At 36.9% G+C, this 26,575-nt stretch overlaps 1 protein-coding gene and 1 long non-coding RNA gene across 2 annotated transcripts; one reads left to right on the forward strand and one right to left on the reverse strand.

Annotated features, from left to right (window-relative positions):
- On the reverse strand, positions 1-26,555 carry LOC141570076 (uncharacterized). The gene is made up of 3 exons (XR_012493922.1): positions 26,418-26,555; positions 7,021-7,128; positions 1-4,380 (listed from the first exon to the last, which is right to left on the reverse strand). It is a non-coding gene; the product is annotated as an uncharacterized LOC141570076 (long non-coding RNA).
- On the forward strand, positions 10,537-23,426 carry TMBIM4 (transmembrane BAX inhibitor motif containing 4). Its single transcript, XM_019732441.2, has 7 exons — positions 10,537-10,743; positions 12,737-12,845; positions 13,886-13,991; positions 17,036-17,069; positions 18,956-19,073; positions 22,488-22,533; positions 23,097-23,426. Exons 1-7 carry the CDS (start codon positions 10,647-10,649, stop codon positions 23,301-23,303), a joined length of 717 nt encoding a protein of 238 aa, XP_019588000.1. The 5' UTR covers positions 10,537-10,646; the 3' UTR covers positions 23,304-23,426.
- Positions 26,556-26,575: the final 20 nt, after the last annotated feature.

The raw sequence follows: 26,575 nt of genomic DNA on the forward strand, positions 1-26,575 counted from the left end.
TTGGCTTTAAATTTGGGGCAGTCCTTTCATTCCTCTGGCATTGGGACGTGACTGACGACACAAAGCAACGAGTGAGAGCTGGAGAAAGACCAGATGCAGAACTAATGGAGAGTCTGCCACCCCCTCTGCCTGCCTGCCCTGGCCTGACCGTGTCTTGGAGTGGATGGACATGAAAGCTGCCATTACTTCTTTAAAAAGTTTATTTCGTTTTATTTTGGTCAGAAACCCAATACATTAAGGAACACTTGGAAAAAACAGAAAAATTAAGAAGAAAATAATCACTCATAGCCCCACTCAGCCAAAGACAACCAACAACCACTCTAAACGTTTTGGCATATTTTCCTTCCAACTTCTACTGGATTTAAACAGATACATGTGCATGTATGAAGTGACTAATGGAAAAGATGAACACGAGAGAACAAAGCAAAATAAAATTGTGGTCATTTTCTTCACGAAGCTGCTGCCCATTCTACATACTGCTATTTGGTTTTACTGTGTTCTCTTCTCTCTGGGATTTACTGATGAAACATTGTTAGACCACCTTTTCCTTCTTCATTTTGCTTTCAACATGGAGGTTAGGTAAAACTGGCCATTGTTTTGAAATCTTCTACCGTGTATGCTGTAATATCCACCCCCCGCAGGCATGAAACAGATGTTCTGATAAAAAAGAGGAGATGCTTTGAAAGTGGTGAGAAAAATCCCAACCTTAAAGCCTGGAAGGCTGTACAGTGACTATTCACTGAAAAACATCAACACCTATTTGAAACTTCAAATTTGTAGTCTTTGGGAATGACGCCCCCTAGAGATCAACCGTGATGGTATGCTATCATTTAGTGCTCTTCCGGAATTTCCCAGTTGTTCTCAGCTAAAGTATTCCACAACATATATTTGACAATTGGTAAAGGCAATACTGTTTGGGCAAGAGTTTCTATATCCCTTTGTTCAAATGGCTAAGATTTTAGTGTCAATCTGTACACGCTTAAGAAGCTCTATACCTCTCAAAGGGATTACCTGAATAAAGTGAGAAATGGAGGCAAGATACGATTAAGTAATAATAGGTAGCTTTTGAATTGCTAGGACAGAGGAACCAAGGTCAGATACAGCAGCCAGGAAATCATTATGGGAGAGTGAAGCAGTCAGCAAGACCAGATTTTTCTGATTTACAAAGAAGCCAGAATTTTATGTGAAAGCCAGATTATATGAACTCTATATAGATTATGTGAAATCTCTTGTATTTTCAGTGTTGGTAGTTAGTGCCAGACCATGCTCTCTCCCTATTCCCTAAAACTGCCTCTGAGTGTTGAATTCTATGTCATCACCCTGTGTCACTCACTACACTTCGCTGTTGCTGTCATTCTCTGCTCCCCCTCCACCTCAGTTCCTTCTCCTCAATTTTAGACTATGTAGCTCCTTCTTACTATAATTCTTTTCGATACTAATCCTGTCTTAATTCTTGGTGATTAACAATATATGTAGAATAGATGATCTTTGCAATCCCCTGGACTCTCAGTACCTTAACTCCTGTCCTCCAGTGATCTTATCCTCCACCCTATTTCAATCACTCATGCCCAGGATCATCCCCTGGAACTTGTCATTATCAATAACTGCACCTCATCCATACTTTCTGTTTTATATTATGAATCCACTCTCCTACCACACCTCCTGTATTTGCAGTGGATTCCCTCTAGTACTCTGACCTCAACAATCACCCCGCCTCTCCAAGATACCAAATCCAAAATCTTGCCACCTCATCTCTGGTCCCACCCTCTTGATGTCCTCACTTGTCTCCTTATCTATAAAGTCCAGACTCTATTATAATCCCTCCCTTGCATCTGCTCATTCTCCTGCTCATCTCTCACTTTGTTGAACTGTCTTGACAAATCTACCATCCTGATTAAATCCAAATTTCCAATTTGGGGCTCTGCACTCATACACTTGAGTGTAGCTGGAGTGAAAAAAACAAAATCTTGTTAATTTGACTAATTTAAAATCAAAGCTATGACTCTCAAGTGGGTCCTTTATGCTGCCAGGCAGTTACACTATGTGCCTTTAGTCCACTTACTCTTTTGGTCTCCTTGACAACTGTTTTATGCCTTCTCTTTTCTCCTCAATTCCCATCCTCTTCTCCCCAATCTTCATGCTCTGCTGATGACCATTAGAATGTTTATTGAGAATACTGATGCTTCAGGAGAAAACTTCCACAGAATCTCACTACCATGTTGACCTACCTACCAGCGTCTGTACCAACGTAACACTGCCCGCTATTCCATAGCTGTATTATCTAGGCTCCAATCTAAACCTAATCTCTTCACTTGTGCACTGGATCCTATTTCCTGTCCCCTACTCAAAAACATCAATGGCAGCTGTTCTCCTTGCTCTCGGCACTCTCATCAATTTCTCACTCTTTACTGATCAATTCGATAACTATACAAATGTGATGTTATTTCTTCTCACCTTAAAACAAAAAAATAACTTCTTTGATACCACTTCCCCCTTCTATCAACCACCCAATTTCTTAGCTCCCTTTTGTAGTAAAGTGTTGAATATTCTTACAGTCTCCAATTTTTTTCCTCTTCTCTTAAACCCACTCTAGTTAGAACCACCCCTCCTACCTGACACCACTGAAATTGCTGTCTTCAGAGTCACCTGTGTTCCCATCATTGCTAAATGTAATATCCTCATTTTATTTGACCTGTCAATAGTTTTTGACAAGTTGATCACTACGTCCTTCTTGGACACTTTCTTCATTTGTCTTCTACAATTTCTTACATTTTCACTTACTTCACTAGGCACTCTTCAGCTTTCTTTGGTGTCCCTCCTCTTCTCCCTTAACTCTTAAGGTTGGAGTGCCCCAGGGCTCAGTCCATGATTCTTCTCTCTGTCTACACCCACTCCCTTGGTAATCTGGACCAGTGTTGAGCCTCTAAAACCACTACTTAGGACTGCCATATACGAGGTGTGACAATTAAGTTCGCAAACTTGTTGCGATGATGTTGCTAACCTTTTTTGATATCAGAGGGATTACTCATCATGAATTTGTGCCAACTGGACAAACAGTTAACCAACTTACTATTTGGAAGTGCTGAAAAGGCTGCGTGTAATGGTTAGACGACTTGAACTTTTCAATAACAATTCATGGCTCTTGCATCACGACAATGCACCAGCTCACACGGCACTGTTTGTGAGGGAGTTTTTAGCCAGTAAACAAATAATTGTATTGGAATACCCTCCCTACTCACCTGATCTGGCCCCCAGTGAGACAAAAGAAAGAAGATAAAGGAAATATTGAAAGGAAGACATTTGATGACATTCAGAGCATCAAGGGTAATATGATGACAGCCCTTATGGCCATTCCAGAAAAAGAGTTCCAAAATTGCTTTGAAGGGTGGAGTAGGCACTGGTGTCGGTGCATAGCTTCCCAAGGGGAACACTTCAAAGGTGACCATAGTGATATTCAGCAGTGAGGTATGTAGCACTTTTTCTAGGATGAGTTCATGAACATAATTGTCCAACCTTGTATGTTTAACCCAGACCTCTCTCTCTCTCTCTCTCAAACTCCAGACTCATGTTCAAAATTGAACTCTTGATCATGCCTCCCAAACCTACTCTTACATTTTCCTTGTCTAGGTTACTCAATCCTTCCAGTTACTCGAACCAAAAGCTATAGAGTCATCTTTGACTCCGTTTGTCCACAGCCCACGTTCAATCCACCAGCAAATCCTGTTGACTGTATTCAGACTATATCTAGAATTTCACACTTTTTTCAATCTCCCCTGCCACCCTAGGTTTGAGTCATCATCATATCTTGTCTGAAGTACTATAGTTGTCCCCTCACTAAAAGCTTTCACTATTGCTTCCTAAAGGCTTTCCTCAAAACTGCATCCAGATTGATCTTTGAAATCAAATGTGAGTTTGTCTCTCCTCTGTTCAAAAGTCAGAGTAAAAGTCAAACTCTTTATACTGTCTGAATTCTCTCTTCCCCTTCCACTCCCGCTGCCCCTCTGCTCTGTTACCCTGTGGTATTGTTTCCTTGTTCATTCTGCATTAGCCACACTGTCTCCTTGCTGGTCCTTGAACACACCAGGAGAGTCCCACATTGGAGCCTTTGCCCCTGCTATTCCCTTGCTTGGTATGCTCTTCCCACTTGGCTAAGGTCTACCCTGCCTCCAAATTTAAAATTGCAGTGGTCTATGCTTTGAGATTCAGGCTGGCATGTGACTGAAAATGGCAATAACACATGGCTTGACAGGGACCAAGTTTCATTCGGATGTCTCTTTCTCTGGCTCTGAATAGGAACAGTTGGCAGTTCTGGCCGTCTCTGGAACCACTTTGCAGCCACATGCAGATCAGTATTAGAATGAAGTGATCCCCACGCATGATCTAGTGAGAGAAAAAAACAGATTCGTGATAACATCATTAAGTAGCTCATTGATTCTTTGCATGGAGAATGTCTTGCTTGTGGACTTAAATGACATAAATTACCTTATTAAGCCAGTTTTTAAGCCAGAAATCTCGTTATTTTCAGCCAACCACATCCTAAGTGATACAGTGAACATATATTTGGTGATATTCCCTGATTTGTCGAGGGCCTATAAAACCTATGGGAAGGAAACTAAACTCTGTTGAAAACTGGAGTTCAAATGTATACAACTATATCTGTGGACTGTGAGATGGGCATGGAAACTGGATTGCAGAGAGAGGCAACTGAGCCCCTGAGAGAAGTAAGTGTTAGTAGAGAATGATTCTAGTAGCATGGTCAGAAACAGTGTGAAGTTCCAGATGATCCTGAGCCTGTACTAGAATCCACAACCTACCCTGCACCCTACCCACCCACTCCCAGCATACATGCTTTCTGGCAAAGAGAGGGCTGTGGTTAAACCTCAAAACTGTTTCACTATGTGACCTAGTCTTTTGCCATGGAATCCTCTCCAATTGCAATCCCCCCCACACACACCCAAATTTTGGATACGAGAAGAAAAAAGTGTTTCCATCCCATCTGGAGGGAAGAGAATTATGAACTGCAAAGATTAACAAATGGAGATGCTGGGGAAACACTGAAGGCTATCTGGTGACAATGGCACAGGTCTACAGTATTATTAGTGGCCAAGCACAGGCTAAGCACAGGCATCAAAATCTCGGAAATCTGAACAAGTAAGAGAGAAAACAGGTGAGGCAGATAACAGCTCTGAATACATATGGGACAACTATCTTGGTGGCAGCTATTTAGCCAGCATCCATAAGGATGAATGTGCAAAGGACACCCTGGTTTGTGGGATGTAGATTTTTTGGTTTTAAAAATAATTTTCAAAACAAAGATCACTAACCTATCCTATCATTAAGCCTCATCCTACCCCTGAGCCATACCATAGAGGGTCATAGGTGCCCTGGGGTTCAGGGATAAGGTAAAGATCAGTAATGGGGTGAGAACATTTGTAGTGCATATTACTTGGTAATTTAAAAAAGTGAAAATTGGATGGTTTCCTAGGCGTTCATCAAAATGACCTCATGAAAATAACATACAATAATTATTCCTCCAGTTCGCTCTCTCTCTCTGTATGTGTTTTAAAGAATATTAGGCTTCCATTGTCTTGTAACTCAACTGCTACCCATTTAAGATATAAACACATTTTTCTAAAAATCTATTATTTTACAACATGATATATACTAAAATTTTAATTATTCTTTTAGGGTTGATGAAAAGGATTATTGGTGATTTTATTTTCTTACTTTGTGTTTTCCAAACTTTCTGAAGTTGACATGTATTGTCTCTGATTAGAAAAGCCTCAACTATAGAAAATAATTTGTTCCAACACTTTCATGGTTGATCCCATTTGACTGTTTCCTTTTAAAATCATTTTCATGGCCCTTTTCACCTCAGGTGTGTTGCTATAATAACTTTTGCATAGCTCTCATTGACTTTAAAAGTCTGATTTTTGTAATTGAATCATTTTCAGCCAAGAGCTTTCATGCTAATTTCAATATTAGTTCTATTTCTTGAAACGAACATTTATTTACCCCTAGAAGAACCCAAACATGTGAAAAACTGAGAACATGGCAAAATTTCTTCTCTTGCAGTAAAATATTTATTCAGATTGTTTGCAATTTGAGACTGAAAAGGGGCTTAGAAATCTTAGTCTAATTTCTGCATTTTCACAGATGACAAAACTGTTACTGACTATAACTCAGGAGCTCGATTCCTGGAAGGTTCTTGGATTTGGTGAGGCCGAAAAAAGACAACGGAACCACAGGTAAGGGGTTCATACCACAGGTATATTCTCAAGGCGGACAGTCGAGATACGGGAACAGCATCAGTGCTCACTGGAGCAACCCCGACAGTTAAATAGCAGGCAGAACAAAGGTGGCTTACAGCCAGCTGTTTACATAAGAGGGAGGCATCTAGATGGTCTGAGCGGGCATGGGAACAAGGTGAGCTGGTAGTTTCCCACAGGAACCCATTCCTATGCAAGGCTGAGAGCCTGGCTCTATTTCTCTCCAGGCGCTTCCATACACTGACCTTAAGAACTCTGGATGCAATATTTGTTGAAAAAATATTTACAAAAAAATGCTTACAAAAAAACTCATTGTTGGGGCAGCCGGATGGCTTAGTTGGTTAGAGAATGAGCTCTTAATAACAAGGTTGCTGGTTCAATTCGCACATAGAATGGTGGGCTACGCCCCCTCCAAGTAAAATTGAGAACAATCACTGGAGTTGGAGCTGAGCTGTGCCCTCCACAACTAGATTGAAGGGCAGCGGCTTGACTTGGAGCTGATGGGTCCTGGAAAACACACTGTTCCCCAGTGAACAAAAACAAAAACAAAAAAGCAAAAGAAACAAAAACAAAAACTCATTGTCATGTCATATTATAAGCACAAATCTTGTGTATTTTCCCTCTCAAAGACTTGGCTCTCTTTTCCTAGCTATTAATTAAATATACCCAATAAATCCTGTACTAGTGAGTTCAGGATGACATAAACTATCCCAGACTGTGTGATTTAAATAATAGAAATGTATTTTCTCACTGTTTTGGAGGCTACAAGTTCAAGATCAAGATGTCAGCAGGGTTCAGTTTCTGGTGAGAGGTCTTTTCCTGGCTTGTAGATGGCCTTTCCTGAGTAGGTGCACACACACTGAGGGACAGAGAGGTGGAGAGGAGAGGGAGAGAATGTACTATTGAGTTTTTTCTTATAAGGACACTAATCCTATCTGATCAGGGCCCCACCCTTAGGACCTCATTTAACCTTAATTATTTCCTTAGAAGTCCCATCTCCAAAAACAGCCAAACTGAGGATAGGGATTCAACATGTGAAATTTGGGAGGGACACAAACTCTAGTCCATAACACAACCTATGCACATAAATTCCAGCAATGATATCATAACATCAGGTTTCATAGTTCACGTCCTAAAAACACTTGGTAATTATTTATCCACATCTTCTGGCCTTTCATAGTGGTCATAGTTCTTCTTGATTTTCTTGTACTGAATTTATTCCATTGTTTTGAACTCTTGAAAGAAAAAAAGCTTGGATTTTAATCTGATGCCTTGATAATGGCATAGAGCAACAAATTTACATATGAAAATGTTCAGCATATTTGGGTGTAAAAATAATAATAATTTTTTCCGATCAAATAGTTTAAGTCTTAGTGTTAGTCCCTCATCACACCATCTTTCTTGAATTTTTGCACTTTTTTTGTCCTCTCTGATGATACTCAGTATTTTCATTATACATTGCTGATTGTTTCTTCTGTTTTCTTAACTGACTCTTTTTCTGGTTTATACTGTGCACCCACAGGCTGAATTCTTTGATTTTTGTTTTACTCCAGATCTTGGAGATTTCATATAATGTCATTCTTCATCTATTATCTCTACATGGACCACTGTCATATTTGTGTCCTCAGCCCTAACTTGCCCTATACATTACTTTCTCAACTTTGTCTCTGTCTCTAGTATTTATTGAACAATTTTATTTCAATTTCTTGCTTTCATCTCAAATCAGCATGTCCCAAACTGAACATTTTCTATAAAATCAACTTTCCTTCTTTCTGGTCACATGGGCCAAGGGAACTCTTAGTAACTGGGAATGCTTGATTAATATATTCAGGAAAATTTACTGAGCACCTACTGTGGCAGACATTGTGCTAGGTTCCCATATCCAATAAGTCACCAAATCTTATTCTTCTGTAATATCTTGCATATGTGTCTGGGTCTTTTCCAATTTGTCTGTATTATTTCATGTTTGGATTGTTTTAGTATCTCCTGCCTAGTAAAGTTATTCCTTAAGACAAAATTAAAAGTCACCACCTGTGTTCTGGGTTGACTTGTGTACCCCCCCCCCCCCCGCAAATATATGTTTAAGTCCTAACCCCTGGTATATTTGAATGTAACCTTAATTGGAAATAAAGTCTTTGCAGATGCAGTCAAGTTGAGATGGGGTCATACTGGATTAGGGTGGACCCTAATCTGATGACTAGTATCCTGATAGGAAAAGGTAAATTTGAACACAGAAACACAGAGGGAAGAAGGCCTAGTGATGATGAAGGCAGAGATTGGAGTGATGTAGCCACAAGCCAAGGAAATTCAAGGATTATTGGCAACCACCAGGAGCTACCACACAGACATGGAACAGATTATCCCTAAGAGCCTCCAGAAGGAACGAGCCCTACTGAGACCTTGATTTCAGACGTTTGGCTTCCAGAACTGTGAGAGAAATGTCTGTTGTTTTAAGCCACCCAGTTGGCAGTAATTTGTTATGGCAGCCCTAGCAAACTAAAACTCTGTGAAACTATTTACAATTTCCCAAAGTTAATTATTTCTTTCTTGGTTCCAAAACACTCAATACTTATTTCTGTCATAATTCCCCCCCCCCTTTTAAAAAAATTTCCCCAGGAGCTTGTTGAGGATTGGGGTATGGTGGGGGTCATAGTCATCTTTGTATCAATCATGATGCAAGGTACTATATCATCTCAATGTTTTTTTGTTTTGTCTTTCACATTTCACAATCCATCTGGAATTTATTGTTTTGGAATTGGTAAGACGCAAACTTTGCTAATGCTGTTTTTAGTCAATAAAAAGATGGGTTCCCAGTTCAACTCTAGTTTGTCTTATATAATAAATTCTATGGTTATGACTTTATATTGAAGTAATATGCTTGTAAAATGTCTGTAAAATCATAAAAGTAATATTTTTTGGCTCATATTTATGGAAGTGAAGTTAGTTCTTTGGACAAAAGCTTCCAATAACATCAAGCTTAAAGGTTTAGTTTCAAGACATAGAGGAAAAACGGAGGGTTGCTAGATGGGAGGGGTGATGGGGATGAGGGGGAAGATGAGGGGATTAGAAAGCATAATCGGTAACTACAAGATTGCCACAGGGATCTGAAAGTCAATTTGGGGAATGTAATCAATAATGTAAAGATTTTGTAGGGTATCCCGTGGAAACTTGTCTCATTCAGGAGACCACCTCAGGGATGATATAGATGCCTGATCATTGCACTGTACACCTGAAGCTGAAGCTGAACAATAATGAATATCAACTATAATTTTACATATATATGTATATTTACAAGAAGGGGAGTACAGCATTGAGGAATACAGACAGTGGAAATGTAATGGCTGTGTGCGATGTCAGAGGGGTAGTAGATTTGGGAGGGGGGTTATCACTTTTTGAGGGATATAAATGATAAATGTCTAACTAGTACATTGTTTTATACACCTGAAACTAATAAAAAAATAGTTTCAAAATAGACAGTTCCACAGCTACTCTGAGTTCCATTTACTAAGTGTTTTGATTAAAGTGGGGACTGGGCAAATATGGATTGATCAAAGTAAACTCATCCAAAAAATTACAACAGACCCCGGGATGACATTACTCTGGTTATATTTACAACTCAACTAGAACGACAACAATATTATGAATATTTACTAATCCATAGGATTTGCCATCATTTCCTTTAGATTAATACAATATCCCCTTCCCTGCCTTTGGTCAGGACACTCTCTAATGTATTCTAAATTTGGCATAAAGTGATCTAGCCTTTGTTTATCTGGCTAGCATCTTCTTTGCCATCTGTATCTTACTCCCACTGAGCTTTGCTTCCCCCTCCCCCTTTGCAAATGTTGGTCCCTTGGGAATCTACCCACATCATTCCACTCTTCTCTGGTTGGCTTCTAATTAGCTTTCATGATTAAGCATTCTCATTCAGAAGGCGCAGTTTATAAAAAGTGCTCACTAAATGTAAGGATTATCGATATTGTTTTTTAAAATTGCATAAAAATGTAACCCGTGTGATTATTGAAGTATATGAAGTTTTGTAGAACGGATGGATAGATGGGACTTTGCTTCTTTCGCTTTTAGTGACTCTCCAAGCAGTAAGTTTTAAAAAGCTTGTTGAAGAAAATCTGAGAAAAGTTTCACTTCAGGTGATGCTGAGAACATAATTCACCAGCGCTCCTACCCTAACCGGAAGTAATCTTTTTTCTCAGCCTAACTTTATTTCTGAGCAGAGATCATCGATGAGCTTGGCTTCGCTCCGCGTAAGTAGTTCGGCTAGTTCCGGCTGCGTTGCTTTATGCGGAAGTGGGCTGAACGCCGTTGAGATCTGTGTCGTCGTTCTCCTTCGGCAGGGGAACTGGGGTTTCGGTTGCCGACATGGCCGACTCTGACCCCCGCTATCCCCGCTCTTCGATCGAGGACGACTTCAATTATGGCAGCTGCGTGGCCTCTGCCAGCTTGCACATCCGAATGGGTATGTCGTCCCAGCCACTCCGGCTGGGCCCTGCCGCGCTCGGCCCCGGGAGGCGGATTTCCGGCTTCAGAGGGAGGGCACCTTCCGGGCGGGGCTCGGAGTGATAGCGCGGGTCTTCTGGGGTAGACCCACCTCGTCTCCTTCCGTCTCCTCCCCACTATCCGGGCTCCGGGGAAGAGCGCCTTCCTTCGGGAGTTTGGAGAAAGCGCGCCCTCCCCTCCGCAGGGACTCAGAGGGCGAGCGCCGCTGCCGCGAGGCCTGGTGGTCTCCTAGCTCTGCGCTCGGCAATCGAAACTGGAGCCCCTACTGCTCTAACTGTCGTCTGCGGTGTAGGAAGGGACCGATGAAAACCTTAGCTGCCTTAATTTGGCATCTTTAAATAAAAAGGAACTAAGGGTTGTTTTTTCGGTGAAAATAAGTTTGTGTGACTATTGTGACGTACAGTTAAATACTTGGATGTTTCTGCTTTAGGGCGTGTGAACGCATTTTAATTTTCTGTTTACTTGTCTCCTTTGCTGAATTGTGAGACTTGTAAGGGCAAGGATTCTATCTTGCTCACTATTCTCTCTCTGCAGGACCTGGAACTCAACATAGGTTTGCGTATTATTGAAGCAGTTGCTGGAAATGGACGCTAAGTCAATCAGAATGCCCTATTTTAAGTTATTATGCAATATCCAGTGGGCAGAAATTACTCAGAATTTAAAATACTCAGTTTCACATAAGTGGAACGCTCCAGTTCAACCAGTTGATCACAGAAGCTGCCCCACATTTTCACCGTGGCTGGGCAGCTGGAACTTGATCTGGAAAAGTAATTAGGAAGATCTGATGCACTAAGAATCTTGATCTCTAGCATCTATATTTCTGGAATTGAATTTTAGAATTATTTTACCCAGTGAGCTGTTTTTGTTTTGAATTTTAAAAAATTTAAATTGTGGTAAGATACACATTAACACAAAATTTACCATCTTAACCATATTTAAGGATACTACAGTCGTGTTAAGTATTTTCACATTATTGTGCAGCCAGCCTCCAGAATTTTTTCATCTTGCCCAGCTGAAACTCTATACCCATCAAACCACTTTCCATTTCCCCTTCCCTCCAACCCCTGGCAACTATCTTTCTACCTTCTGTTTCTATGAATTTGGCCATTCCAGATACCTCATATAACTGGAATCACACAGTATTTCTCTTTGTGTGACTGGCTGTTTAAATTAGCATATTTCCAGGGTCGATTCGTGTTGTGGAATGTGTCAGTATTTCCTTCCTTTTTAAGGCTGAATAATATTCCATTGTACCCTATTTCCCCCAAAATAAGACATAGCTGGACAATCAGCTCTAATGTGTCTTTTGGAGCAAAAATTAATGTAAGACCGATCTTATATTAAAATAAGAATGGGTCTTATATTAATTTTTGTTCCAAAAGATGCATTAGAGCTGATGGCCTGACTAGGTCTTATTTTGGGGGAAACACGGTATAAGTGAGAAATAAAAATAGGTGAGTGAAAGTAAGTTTATATATCGTTTGCCTTTTAAGGGGGAGTTTCATTTTAGGGAAATATTTGCACTACTTGGAAATTAAGATTTCTTTTTAAATTTATATGTAACTATATGCTTTCTATTCCTGCATCTCAGTTTCAAGATAGAGTCATTCTTTAAAAATGTTCTGTTTTTAATCTTTTTTTGTATGCTGCTGTTTTCAAAGATGCACTTAGTACTTTATTTTTATTTTGATGAAAACATTTACATTTTGACTCATTAACTTAATTTTTTTTTAAGTTCATACTTCTTGGAAGATAGTTACCACTTACAAATTTTTATTTCTTTGGAAGCATTCTGTTTTTTTACATTCTAGTTACAGATTACATAATTTGGATTAAGATTTAAGAAATAATATATATAAAATTTAGTATTTCTAAGATGAAATTTGATCTTGCTGGTCTATAATAAATGCTTAAGAAAATAGTCATGTGTAAATTTTTTCTCTTTTATTTAGCCTTTCTAAGAAAAGTCTACAGCATCCTTTCTCTGCAAGTTCTCTTAACTACAATGACAACTGCATTTGTTTTATACTTTGAGTCTATACGGACATTTGTACATGGAAGGTAAGATGATTCTGAATCATTTTCAGTCACTGCATATGATCAAAAGGACATATAATAAGCAAAGTTTTTTCTATTAACTTTTGATTGAGAATGTAAAAAGATTCATTATTAACTCATAAATAAGATTAGTTTTGTTTTGATAATGAAAATGTTCTACAACATGCTATTTATCTCTGAACTTTTTAGCTTACAGTTTATCTCCTACAAGAGTATGAAGAATTTTTACTGTATGCAGTTTTAGTAAACCTTAAACTTTTTTGCTTTTATTAGACTTATGCCCTGTCCCCAAAGCCTAAGAGAGTGCTTGAAAATAAAGGTACTTAACACGTTGCGTACGGAGGGGTTTAAATCCCTCGTGAAGATTCTCGTGATCCGTACGCAACGTGTTAATAAATGTGTGTTAAATTTATCTTAGTATAGGCTCATGATCAGGATAATTTTACTGAAGTTTTCAGAAGAACTCCATATAATTCATCCCACATTTGTTTAAGATCTGACCTCCAAAATAATTATTTCCATGACTGAAAGTAATGTAGATTCTTTATATTAAGAAAAGGAAAAATAATGAATATTTTCTGAGGAGTAGACAATTTCTATCTTCCCTCTCCCTGCAGAAGGGGAGTCTTGAACTATTAGTTTGCTATTTGGGTCTTTAATTTAAATTACAGCTATATAGTAAATACCTTAAAAAAGTAGTTAGGTATAAATTTCTTTTTATTATTTAATAGCTTTTCTTTATTGTATTTTAGTTAAAAAGCAGTATGCTAATTGCAAAACTTATTCAAATATGATAGATGTTCATGAAGTAAAAAAGGAAAAGTCTTCCCCATTCATTGTGGTCTCTTTTCTTTGTCCTGCTGCTCCTCCTCAAATTTCCCAGGTGGAAAAATAATTTCTTTTGACAGTATGGTCTGGGTCCTTCTAGATTTTATTTTTCTGTACTTTCATAAACACATAAAATAGACAAATTTTATTAAACTGAATAATACTGTTTATGCTATTTTTAAACTTGAAACTGCTTTTAATTTTATGTCTTTCAGTCCTGCCTTAATTTTGGTGTTTGCCATGGGATCTTTGGGTTTCCTTTTAGCGTTGACTTTAAACAGACATAAGCATCCCCTTAACCTGTACCTGCTTTTTGGATTTGTGAGTACTTTGACAATGTCTATTTCTTTAACATTTATTCCCGAGTTGTATTTATTTAATTGAATGTATATAATATAACTGAAAAAAAAATTGAGCTTTTTTAAAAAAATTGAATATTTTAGGAAATTATTTGTAATCTACTCTAAGAATTTTTAAACTTTGTCAGTTTCAAAGTTTTTTCTGTCAATATTATACAGTGGAAAAAATAATGAATTGGAATCACATGACCTGGCTTTGCCACTGTCTGGTAATGTGTCATTTGGCAGGGCATTTAGCTTTTCTGTACCTACGTTTTCTCATATGTAAAATGAAAATATTAAAGTAGATTATCCCTGTGATACTTTCTACTCCTGATATTCTGTGCTTTTCTTGGGAAAAAATTATATTGTGGCCTTAATTTCATAGGCCTTAAATTGAAATGTTTATGATTAACTTCTGAGTGTTATTTTTATCTTAAGACTCTGTTCTTTTAAAGGACCATTTTGTCCAATTGATGTGCTTTATGCTTTACTAATTTGTTTCAAAATCATAGTTGGGAGAACTCAACTTTAAGTCATGTTTGTTGAGATGTTTGTGAAAATTAAAACCCAAACTACTACCTATAAAAACTCAGTCTTAGAATATGACCAGAATGAGTTGGTAAGGCTCAAGTTATATGTTTTATAAATTATTTTTCCCATTCTCATATCCAGTATGATTTGGGTTCTGACCTGAAAATTTACTTCAAAACATTCCAAAATAATATTAACAATATTTATAGTCAAATAAGATTGAAAATGCTATTTATCAGATTAAAATGCTTTAAAGTTTATGAATTCTGAAAATAAGTTCATGTTAATATGATGAAAGAAAAGCTCATGACTTTGGAAGTTTCAATTATAGGAAAAATTATTCATTTAAATCTTAGGTTCTTCTGTTTGCCAGGTATTAACACCCTACCCGAAGTTATCTCAAGTAGCAGTTTATTTTAAGGATATGAGCTTTAGAACCCACCAACTCAAACCTACCAGGCCTCAAGAAGAAAGTGAACTAGAGGAAGATTCTAGAAATGATGCTATATAAGGAAATTTAACAGCACGAGTTTGTGGTCTCCTCTCCCTTTCATTACATCTCCTCCACCTCACAGCTGTCCTTACACATAGTTTTCCCCTTTGCTGTCTTCGGTTTTTATATGGCCCATTGTGGACCTCAGATGGTTCATTAACCTCTTAGCTTTAGCTCCTGCTACCATTGCTTCATTCTCTGAGTTTAGATTTCTAAGTGAGAAAGAATCTGATTGACACCGCTAATTAATGGCACAGGTCATTGTAAATTGTAGATTGGATAGCCAATATATGGGTTGGCAACCTTTAGTTAGATGTCAACTTCTGTCCCAGTCAGCTGTGTCCTAGAAGAGAAGGAGGAAGTACAAAAGGAAACAGCGTCAACTCTATATAGCAAGTCTCCTTTCAGAAAGACTAGTTGATTTCTGTGTGGGAAGACAGTATGGACCAGCAGGGAGAGGATGCACAAGAAAAGCATCAGCCATATACTTATGGGCAAGATGGTCACTTACTACTACAACGATTGATCATGCGCATACCTAAAAATGGTTTAACAAATAAGGAAGTGTGTAAAATGCATTTTAGATTATTCAGAGATCTCTGATACTAGGTTATTTTGTCCTACTCCACCAAAATTAGAAAGGAGATGGATCTTACCTTGCCCTAGGCGACCTGTATGTGCATGCGTGTGTGTATACACACATTTAAAGGGGGCATTATTTGGGGGTGGTATTACATTTTCCTAGTCTTACCATTTCTCCTGTTTATACTGTTCTTTTTCCTTCAGATATTTGAGTATGGGGTAGGATTTCTTACCTAAAATCATGTCACAAATATCAGGAATGTAGTATAATTCTATTGTTCAGAAAAAATATTTCCATCATCTTATGCTACCATCTCCCTGACACTACCAACAATAATATGATAAAATGTGGCAGTGGCTTCAGTGCCTCTGTATGTATAATTTCTAGTACCATTTTTGCTCTGGTTCTGATGATTTGTTGGTTTCAGGTAGGGGAGGTTTATAGGAAGTACTTCTACCAGGAGTATGATTATACAGCCACTGCTGTTACTTCTGGCTTTGCTTTTATGATATGGTCCATCAGATCGTTGATAAAATCTAGAGTAACCATATAAAACAAAATAAAGATATATAATTAAGGGGAAAGAGAAGCTGAAGGATAAAGCTCACTATCCCTAAACCTTTTGTTTAGGGTATGAGTTCAGCTACTTGTGACATGGTTTAAACAATGACAAAATAACAATGGCTTAAACAAGATGGTTTACTTCTCTTTCATGTAAAAAATGACATATAATGAAGTTGTTAAGGGCCCAGGCACCTGCTGTGTTCAGACATTCCTAAAGTGTTGCATGGTGTAAGATGCTCACCACTATTTCCAGTTATTTTTAAACAATGCAAAGAGAAACGGGAGAGCACACCTCTTTGCTTGAAGAAGTGATACACATCTCTGCTCACATTCTATTGGCTAAAATATAGTCCTATGGCCAGATCTAACGGCAAGGGATACTAAAAAATGTAATGTTTATCTGAGCAGTTATTTGTCCAGGTAAAAATTCTGTACTAGGGAAGAGAGATTAAATATTGGGAGACAGTTTCAGGACTCTGCCATACCAAAGTATTATCTAAATGTTTAATATTAAACTAATAATTAGTAATTCAAAATAAATATTTAATATTCCTGTGTGAGATATTTAGGTTTTTATAAATGTGCACATGATTTGCAATTTCATTTTTATTTACATTATACAGTGAGAAAAATAGAATTTTCTGTATCATTTCTATAATATTCCTGTTACAGATATGAAAAATCTAGTTAGAGTTTAAGGAGGACTTATCTTTCCATGTATTTTTCACAAGGCTGCTCTGAAGCTAAAATGAGATCATGCATATGGAATCACATTGAATTTGTAGAAATTAGAACATGTATACATAGTATAAATTGAATGTGCATCTATGTAATATCAATTTCTTTTTCCTAGACATTGTCGGAAGCTCTCAGTGTGGCCTTTGTTGGTAAGCCTTAATTGTGCTTCTATATGTTACAGTTACTTTTTGATGTGGATAAATATTCTGGGTAAAAAGGTGTTTGGGACTAAAGCTTAACATCATGGAATGTCTTATTTCAAAAATATGGCATAGAATAAAGAATTTCTAAAAATATAAGCAAAACTTAAATGTTTATACTTTACATAGTTCAACTGAGTTTAGAGGAAGTGGAAAAGAATTAGAAAAACAATAGGAAGGGAGAACAACACTCATTTGTGTTTATTTGTAAAAATAAGACAACCATAGCTAATTTTTTCCCTAATTTTAATGGATCTTAAAGGAGCTGATAACATATGTTTTGAGCCATGTACTTTAATGACGAACTCAGTCTCTTGAACACCTGCATTGAACTATGCTTTATTATTATATCCTCATATTTTATCAAATGGCCCCACAAGAAACAGTAGGAATTCCTGTTTTGTATTTGGTGTTAAATATGTGTTTGAAAGGAAGTGTCTGTTATAATTACTTGATGTACCTTATGTAATGCCTCAGGTAAAACATTTCATGATTTATTAACAATCAAAATTCTGATTTTCTCAAAATGATTAATCTGGGGTATCGAAAAGGTCAGCATTAGCTATTACATTTAATAGGAAATTGTTAATCCTTATGGTTAATATATTTATCTCTTTCTATTCTGTCAGTACTTTTTAAATCTTTCTGTGCCAGTTTTGTTGAATCTATGCATTGTTTGGTAATCCACCTCTTCCTTTTATAAAAGAATCAGTATATAAGTAAACAATAACTACTAAAATAAATAGGATTGACATTTCTTAACATAGGAATGAAGTATCACTGATATTTACTTATTGTTAGTATTATCTATTAATATTACTTACTATTAACGTTATTATCAAGTCCATCTCTGCCCGCCGCTGCTCCCACCATTTGTAAGGATGTAGGAGAGAGATTTATTTCAGAGTTATTGGAAGTAAAAATACATAGATGGGATAATCTGAGAACATCATTTTCCTCATTAATTATCTTTTCCACCTAATCTGATTGATTCCACCTAATTACTGACAAGCAAAAGTGATTTCATGTCATATCTTTTCTGCATTCACCTTCCCAATCCTGTAATGGCATAAATAGAGAAATTCCAATCATGTAGCATTTAGGAATAGAAAGATCTTGGATTCCTTAAAAATCACTTACTTGGTTTTGGGTTCAAAGCATTTAACTTCTTTTAAAGACATTATAATTCATCATTGTCTTAAAACGTAATAGCCATAGTCAGTCTGGAAGGTAATTTTAAAATAATGGAAGGGAATTTGGTATATATTTGGTAAAACCCCAATAATGTACACCAAGGGTTGGTGAATGGCAGACAACACCAGACAGCCCCAGTATTTTTCTTGCCCAATTTCTTTGATTTGGGCTGATGAACTGGGTGCAGTTAACTAGGTGATTACTATAATCACTGCGTACTATCCAGGACTTCTCAGCTAGCCACAGGACTGATTCATCCCTATTGATATTTCAGCCATAATGGACAGTCACCACAAATGGTGATACACTGCAGCTGGTTACAGGGATTAGGTGAGAATCATTTCACCATATCCCCAAAACTCCTAACTGGCTAGCTGTGTTTTATCTCTCCAGTCAGTTCTTTAACTTCATAATAATGTGACCTCCTTATTTTGTATGAATGAATATTTTGGAGCCTATTTATTGCATTGTGGATGTGGTTTTACTATGGCACTATTCAAGGCTGAATAAGGAGTCTTTTCATAACTGTTTTTATTGGCAAGTAGTATAGGAGAGAATAAAGCATTGCTGTTAAATCCTAGAAAAAACCTGTTTTATATTGAGTATATTTATATGCATTTTTAATCCTTTTAATTTTACAGTTACTTTCTATGATGTATATATTATTCTGCAAGCTTTTGTACTGACTACTGCAGTATTCCTTGGTTTGACTGTATATACGCTACAATCTAAGAGAGATTTCAGCAAATTTGGAGCAGGGTAAGTTATATATTCCTGGCTATGATCGATATCTTAATATTATAGGTAGTTTTAAGAGCTGTACTATTAGCTTTGGATACTTCCTTTTAAAGTGGGTAATGAAAAATCATCTCTTTGAGTTCTAGTGCCAGGCCTTACTCTCCTAGAACAAGGAGATAGAAAGTGCCTTTGAGTCATTTGCTTCCCCTCTATATTGAAAGGGAAGTGAATGCCACAAAAATAAAAAAAATAAGAGTTTTTAGCGAGGCTAGGCTTGGACACTTTATGAATGGTATGGAATTTGCCTAAATTACTTAGGTCTTTGTCGTAACATAAATGTTACCAAGACCATCCACATCTTGGTAGTGAAAGCAAGGTGTTGGTGATGTCTGCATGAACCTTAAAGCCTTTTTGATCTATCTAGGATTCTTCAAACTAATAAGCACATGGAATGATCCTTTTTTATATCAGGATAATGGTACTGTGTTACCCTCACCTGATAAGAATGCATAGACTCTTTTCTAAGCTCACAGTGGCTGCTTATTGGTACATAATCACCCAACCACTTTCTGTTTTTCTTGTTACAACATTAAAAATTTACAAAAGTCTACTCTTGCAAAATTTTCTTTCCTCTTTTTTTTTTCTGGTAATCTTGATTACCAGATATCTCTATTGGGATAAAATATAGTTGGTTAGTCAACACTGATAATTGTGCAAGATGCATAAATAGTTTTATTAGAATGCTGTTTGATTTAGGAAGAGCTAACATTTTTTTTCCATTTCCTTATTTGGGGGTGGGGGAAGTGTTCCATACATATTTGTGTGGTATATATGAAGATTTACTCTTTGCTGCTTCTTCCCATCCCAGTCTCAAACTGCTCCCTTTCCCATTCATCTTTTATTGGATAATAGCTATCGATTTTTAAAATAGAGGTTGCTCTAGGTTTTATGGCATATGTGTTTTAATTATCATAGTCTATCTTCAAATAATAAATTTCATGTATAGTACACTTGTATGTACTCTCCCCTACCTTTGTACCATAACTTTTAGTTCTACATGTTATAAACCTCATAATACAGTGTTGCTAATTTTGCGTTAAACATTAAATTACCTTTTAAAGAGATTTAAAAAATAGATCATCTTATGTTCGTCCACATATTTACCATTTCTGTTGTTCTACATTTCTTTGTGTTGACCTAAATTTCCATCTAATATTTTCCTTCTGCCTGAGGGATTTTCTTTTAAAATTTCTTGAAGTGCTGGTCTGTTGGTTTCTATGTTTGAAAAAAATCTTTACCTTTGTTTTTGAAAGTTATTTTAGCTGGGTATAGGATTCTAGGTTTGGGGTTTTTTCCCTTGCTTTTAGTACTTTAAAAGATGTGACTCCACTGCATTCGGCTTGTGTAGTTTCTGACAAAAAGTCTGCTATCTTATCATTGTTCCTCTGTACATAATATGTCTTTTATCCCCTAGCTAACTGTAACATTTTCTCAATTATTTGATTATCAGTTTCAGTAATTTGATTATGATATTCCTTGTTTTTTTTATGTTTCTTCTGATTCATGGATATGTCAGTTTAAAGTTTTCATCAAATTTGAGACATTTTTGGCCATTATTTCTTAAAATTTTTTGTGTTTTCCCCTTTCTCCTCTCCGTTGAGACTCCAATTACATATATGTTAGATTTCTTGACGTTTTTCCAGTTCACTGATGCTTTGTCCATTTTTTTCTTCTGTCTTTTTCTCTGTGTGATTCATTTTGTTTAGTTTCTGCTGCTATTTTCAAGTTCAGTAATTGTTTTCTTTTGTAATGTCTAATCTGTTATTTCTTATTTAACATTTTTTATCTATGGAAATTCAGTTCAATTTCTGTCTTTTAAAAATATATGTATTTCTGGGAGGAAGTGAGAGCTGGGTGAAAAGGTGAAGAGAGGAAGAAGTACAATTGGTAGTTACAAAATAGTCACAGGGATATAAAGTGCAGCATAGTCAGTAATTGTAGTAACTATGTATGGTGCTAGGTGGGTACTAGATTTATCAGAAGGATCACTTTGTAAAGTTACATAAATGTGTAACCACTATGCTGTACACCTGAAACATATTAATATAAAATAATATTGAATGTCAACTCTGAAAAATAAATACCGTGTATGTATGTATGTATATATATATATATATATACACACACACACACACATATATCACTTTCATTTCTCTCCTCTGATGATGCTTTGTTCTACCTCCTTGAACATATGGAATATATTTCTAAATGTCATTGTTTACTAATTCTATTTCTGTGTCATTTCTGAATTAGTTTCTATTGCATTTTTTCTTTTCCTTTAAATATTTTGGCTTTCTTCTAGGAAGTAGCTAAGTTCCTTGCAGGCTTATTTTTAAGCGCTGTTAGGCGGATCCAGAATAATTTTTAGTTTAAGGTTAATTTGGCCCCACTACTATGATAGTACCCTTCTCAGGACTACTCAAAAGCTTTCATGTCTAAGGAGGTCTTTCCACTCTGCTGGTGTGAATGTGAACTATTCCTGGCCCTGTGTGACCTGAGGATTGTATGGCCTGCTTCTCTATGGTGGTTCTTTCTCAGCCTTTGTCACGTCCTCACATGTATGCATTGATCAATACTCAGCTAAAGACTTGAGGGAAACCTTCTGCATGTCATCAGAGCTACTAGCTCTCTGTATAGCTCTCTTCTCTCTGGACCTATGCCCTGCAAAGGAACTTCGGCCTCTCCCAACTCTGAATTTTTATCTCCTCAGACTCAGGGAGACTACAAGGCTCCACACGGGTTCCTGTCCCTACTCTGTAGCCTAGAAACACTCTCTAGCCGGATTAGTTGTTGAGTTCACCTCCTTTGTTTCCCTTATCTCAGGAATCACTGTTCTGTGCTGCTTGCTCTCCGTATCTGAAAACTATTGTTTCATTCATATATTGTCTGGTTTTTATTTAAGTTGGGAGCGTAAATTTGGCTCCTGTAATTGTGTCCTAAAGCAGCAGGTATTCAGGCTCCCAAGTTTCATATTTGATAACAAAGGACTGACTTCTTAGGTGCCTTTTGTCATATAATTATACGTGTGTGTGTGTTCACGTTATGAATGAATGGTAACTGATAGAATTATAGCAATGGCAAATATATGTATATAATTTCTATAACATATCAGAATAAAATACAGTACTTTTATCAATATTTTCAATGTATTCCAATTGAAAACTTCAAAAATGACACTCAACTAGTTTTGTACACCTAGTCTTTCAATTTCTGGGTATTTTACGGTATTCATTGTATGTTTATAAATTCTTACATTTCAATTATTCTTTGACAACTATTAGGATGGATTTTTATTTCTTCAGAAAATGTTGGATGGGTTCACAAAGGTTTTTGTAAGGAACAATATTCTAAATTATTAACACTTTGTTTTTATAGACTATTTGCTGTTTTATGGATTTTGTGCTTGTCAGGAATCTTGAAGGTGAGTTATTTTTGAATGAAAACTTGAAATATAATTCTGGCCATGTCTATATAAATAATCTCAAAAAGCTGTAAGAGGTGTACTCTTCTGATAGAACACTTAGTTATAATTAACAACATTTGTATATAGAATAATTATAAAATTATCTTTTGAAAAAGCAAGGTTTTATGTTAATCAATATTATTGATTCAAAGAAAGATGAATTAATAAATGAGTTAGATAAATTACACAGAAAGAGGAGGTCCTCATTTATAATTGCTAATATCAAAGTGGCACATATAATTCTGAAAAAAATTTTTTTAAGTAGTTTATATTTGGAATGCTACTGTTCAAAGTCAAGTGGATAATTTAATAGAAAGGGAGATAGCCATTGACTCATCCTTTCATCCAACAGAAATGAGGGTGGACCTGCTTTGCCTTTTTCTGCTTTTAATATTTGTATTCAGAGTTGTACAGCATTATTAAGTATGTAGCTTAGCATATGTAACTTAAGAGAAAGTAACTTAATTATTCTTAATACTGTTCTTAAATATAAACTTGTTACTTTAATCTCTTGCATACAGTTATTTTTTTACAGTGAGACAATGGAATTGGTCGTGGCTGCTGTAGGAGCCCTTCTTTTCTGTGGATTCATTATCTATGACACACACTCACTGATGCATAGGCTCTCACCTGAAGAGTATGTATTAGCCGCCATTAACCTCTACCTGGATATCATCAATCTATTCCTTCACCTGTTGCGGTTTTTGGAAGCAGCAAGTAAAAAGTGATTAAAAGGAGCATATAGTCCTTCTAGGAAGAGGGCCTTTACCAGATGTCAAATCTGCTGACATCTTCATGTTGGGCTTTCCAGCCTTCAGTGTGAAAAATAAATTTCTGTTATGTATAGATTACCCAGTGTCTAGTATTTTGTTATGGCAGCCTGAATAGACTAAGGTACACTTTATCATATGAATTTTTGGGGGGACACAACGCAGTCCATAACACTCATTAAGCATCACTTTTTCCCAACTACTAAGTTGAAATAAATTATTAGCATAGATTTAGTCTCTGGTGAGTTTTAGATGTAAATTTGAGTTCATCATTATCAATTCATTGTTGAATACCGAATTGTGTGATGCTATACTCAAGTTTAATACAGCGTGGTGAGTAAGAGCATCTTGGTTAGAATCATCACTATGTAATCAACCAGTTATGTGGTGGTCTTTGGCAAGTTACTTATCCTTCCTTCCTTCACTCTCTTACATCATCTTTATAATCGTATAATAATAATACTTACCTCATTGGGATGTTATAAGGATTAAATGAGAGGATATAGCATATAAACTATGTGCTTAGTTAATGTCATCTGCCATTAATTTTTTTCAGTCCAAAGACAGAATGTACTGAATTGTGACTACAGATACTAAAGAAGCAAAAGCAGATTTGACATTTTAAAAAACATGCAAAAAATGCCATTGTTTTCAGTAAATTATATTTTGATTTGGGAAATAGTTTTTTTAAAATAAAAATAATGTAGACGTAATTAATCTTTTTATAGTGACAAACTTTTTTAAAAAATTGTTTTAATTTCTGATATGACAAATACTGTAATTTCTAAGAGTGTAAGGGGATCACAAGACTAAGAAGTTTGAAAAACACTGGTGTACAGTATTATATTTCATAAATGAACCAGTTATTCATACATTCTTCTGTCATTGAATTTTATATGGTTGTTCCTTTTTGCCATCCCAGTTAGTCCTGTTATGTACATCCTTCTATGTTTCCCAGCATGCAAAAATAAGAGAGTTTACCCAAGCAGGGAATATACCTAGAAGCAGAATTTCTGGGTAAAAGGGCATGTGCAACTTCAGGTTTTACATCAAGCAAAGGTGAAATATGCATAGTCTAGTAATACTTAAAAAGTAGAATTAGCCGGACTTGGACAGAGTGACAGGCAATTCCATGTGCAGGGTACAAAATGCAGTCAGAGAGATAGGAGGAAAACTAGGAAAGAGCAGTATCTGAGAACTGTTTTTATTGAGTGTAATTTGGGGAAAGGGGATCAGTAGGCCCTGTCTACCTTCATGTCTTTTTTGCACACTTGGCTTCAATTCACTTGATGCACTTCTGGGGATTATTCATAACAGCAGCCAGCTGTGGGCTTTTTTTTTTTGAGCAGCTGGGAACTTACGTTCTTTTGCTTGTTCCTTTCATCTTTGTCTTAAAAGTTCCCACTATTTAGGGGCTGGGCAACATGGGGTCAACCATCTGAATCCCAGAAGTCTTCGTAGTCCTTACTGATTATGGAGATCAGGGGTTCCGTGAGAGGCCTGAATGCAGGGGCCCCACTGGATGGTGTCCATAGTGTAGTATGCCTGTGAGATGGAGAAGCAGCCTGCTTTCTGTCAGGTATTCAGTGGTATCCACTGTGCCTCCAGTTCCACAGGCTCCTTCCAGCTCTGTGAGGGCGCAGAAGCAATGTCCAGTTTAACTCGTAAGCCTTGTCCCTCCATCAAGGGTTAAAGTTTCCTGAACTCTGTAGTTTGGTTTCATTTATGCTTGTATACTGAGCACAGCGCCTATCATAGAGGGCACACTCGAATGTATGAATGTGAGAATGAATTAAGGATTTTTAAATATACCAAAGTCATTTAACTATTCTGTTAGAACTGCTTTTATACAAATTCGTAACTTAGGTTAAAAAGGTTTTCTCAATGCAGTTTATGATTCACCTTTCTAAAGCATTAGTAATGCTAAGTTATGGCATAACAAGACATTTTCGTAAGTTTTTTTTGTCTTTTCTGGTGCCAGGTGTCTATTCAAAGGCCTTGGCCTGGTATGTTGGGGAAGATGCAGTCAATTTGGACTAGCTGAAAGTGAGCTTTTCTCTAATTTAAAATACGGTGTGAATATGTATTTTTGGGAGAGGGGGCAAAGTTCTAATACATGGTTAACTTATAAAATAGAAATTCACTTGCTCTCTAAGAATTTAATCTATTTAAAGAAGGCAGGTCTCGCAGGCATGCTTTTTTATATACCACATGTCAGTTTTTTTCAGGTTCTGTTTAAAAATTGGTACAGTCTGAGTTTAGTAATTTCCATATGATGCAGGGTTTCTTGGGTTTCTTAAAGGACACACATTAAAGGAAAAGGGTAACCACAGATTGTCTCGGAAAGAACTGTCCTTTACTAGGAACCAGACAGGAATTTACTAGGCCATCATTAGACAATTCGTGGGTTTTTTTCAGTATATGCTGTTAAGCCTAAAAAGTACTGCTGACAAATACTACTGTGGTTTGTTTGAAATAAATGATAAGAGCTACCATCTATTGAGCTTGTACTACCTACCTAGAGTCAGTTAGGTTGTATTAGCTTTATTTCTCGACAAGGAAATCCAGGATTTGAGACATTAATTCACCAATGTCTCTCAGAAGGAAGTGTTGGAACCAAAAATACAGCACATACCTGTCTGGTTCCACAGCCTCTGCTATTAGGTACATATTAAAATAAAATCTGACCATCTCCTAAGACGGATGTCCTAAGCTTAGCCTTGTGTCTGGCATACATTAATTAGCCAGGTAAACAGTGGATGAACTGAATTAGTTTGATCCTTTTACCCTTTGAACTTGTCTTTGGGATAAGAAAGGCTTTTTTGTCTTCGGTAAGAACGTTGAGGTATAACTGACATATACAACAAGTTGCACATACATAAAAGTGTACTATTTGGTAAGTTTTAACAGATGTATGTATACATCCGTGAGACCCCCCACTTGGGATGGGAAAATTTAAGGGCTACAAATACAGATGATCTCAATTCGGCCTCTAGAAGGGTGATTCAGTCAAAGGAAATCCATTAATAGTGTGTGAACGTGAGAGCCTAAGGTCGGCTCTGAGTGTCCTACCTGACAGGCAGGGTCAGCTGGCCAGTTTCACTCCTTGGGTTAAAAAATCTCAGGGCTACCCCGGCCACGCTCGGGAAGCGGGCCTAGTGGGCGTCCCAACCACGACCGGGATTCTCTTCAGCCTTGTCCAAACCTCACTTCGGACCCTATTTGGAAGG

The sequence above is a fragment of the Rhinolophus sinicus genome, linkage group LG02 (assembly GCF_036562045.2).
Source record: "Rhinolophus sinicus isolate RSC01 linkage group LG02, ASM3656204v1, whole genome shotgun sequence".
In the NCBI taxonomy this organism is placed as follows: Eukaryota; Metazoa; Chordata; class Mammalia; order Chiroptera; family Rhinolophidae; genus Rhinolophus; species Rhinolophus sinicus.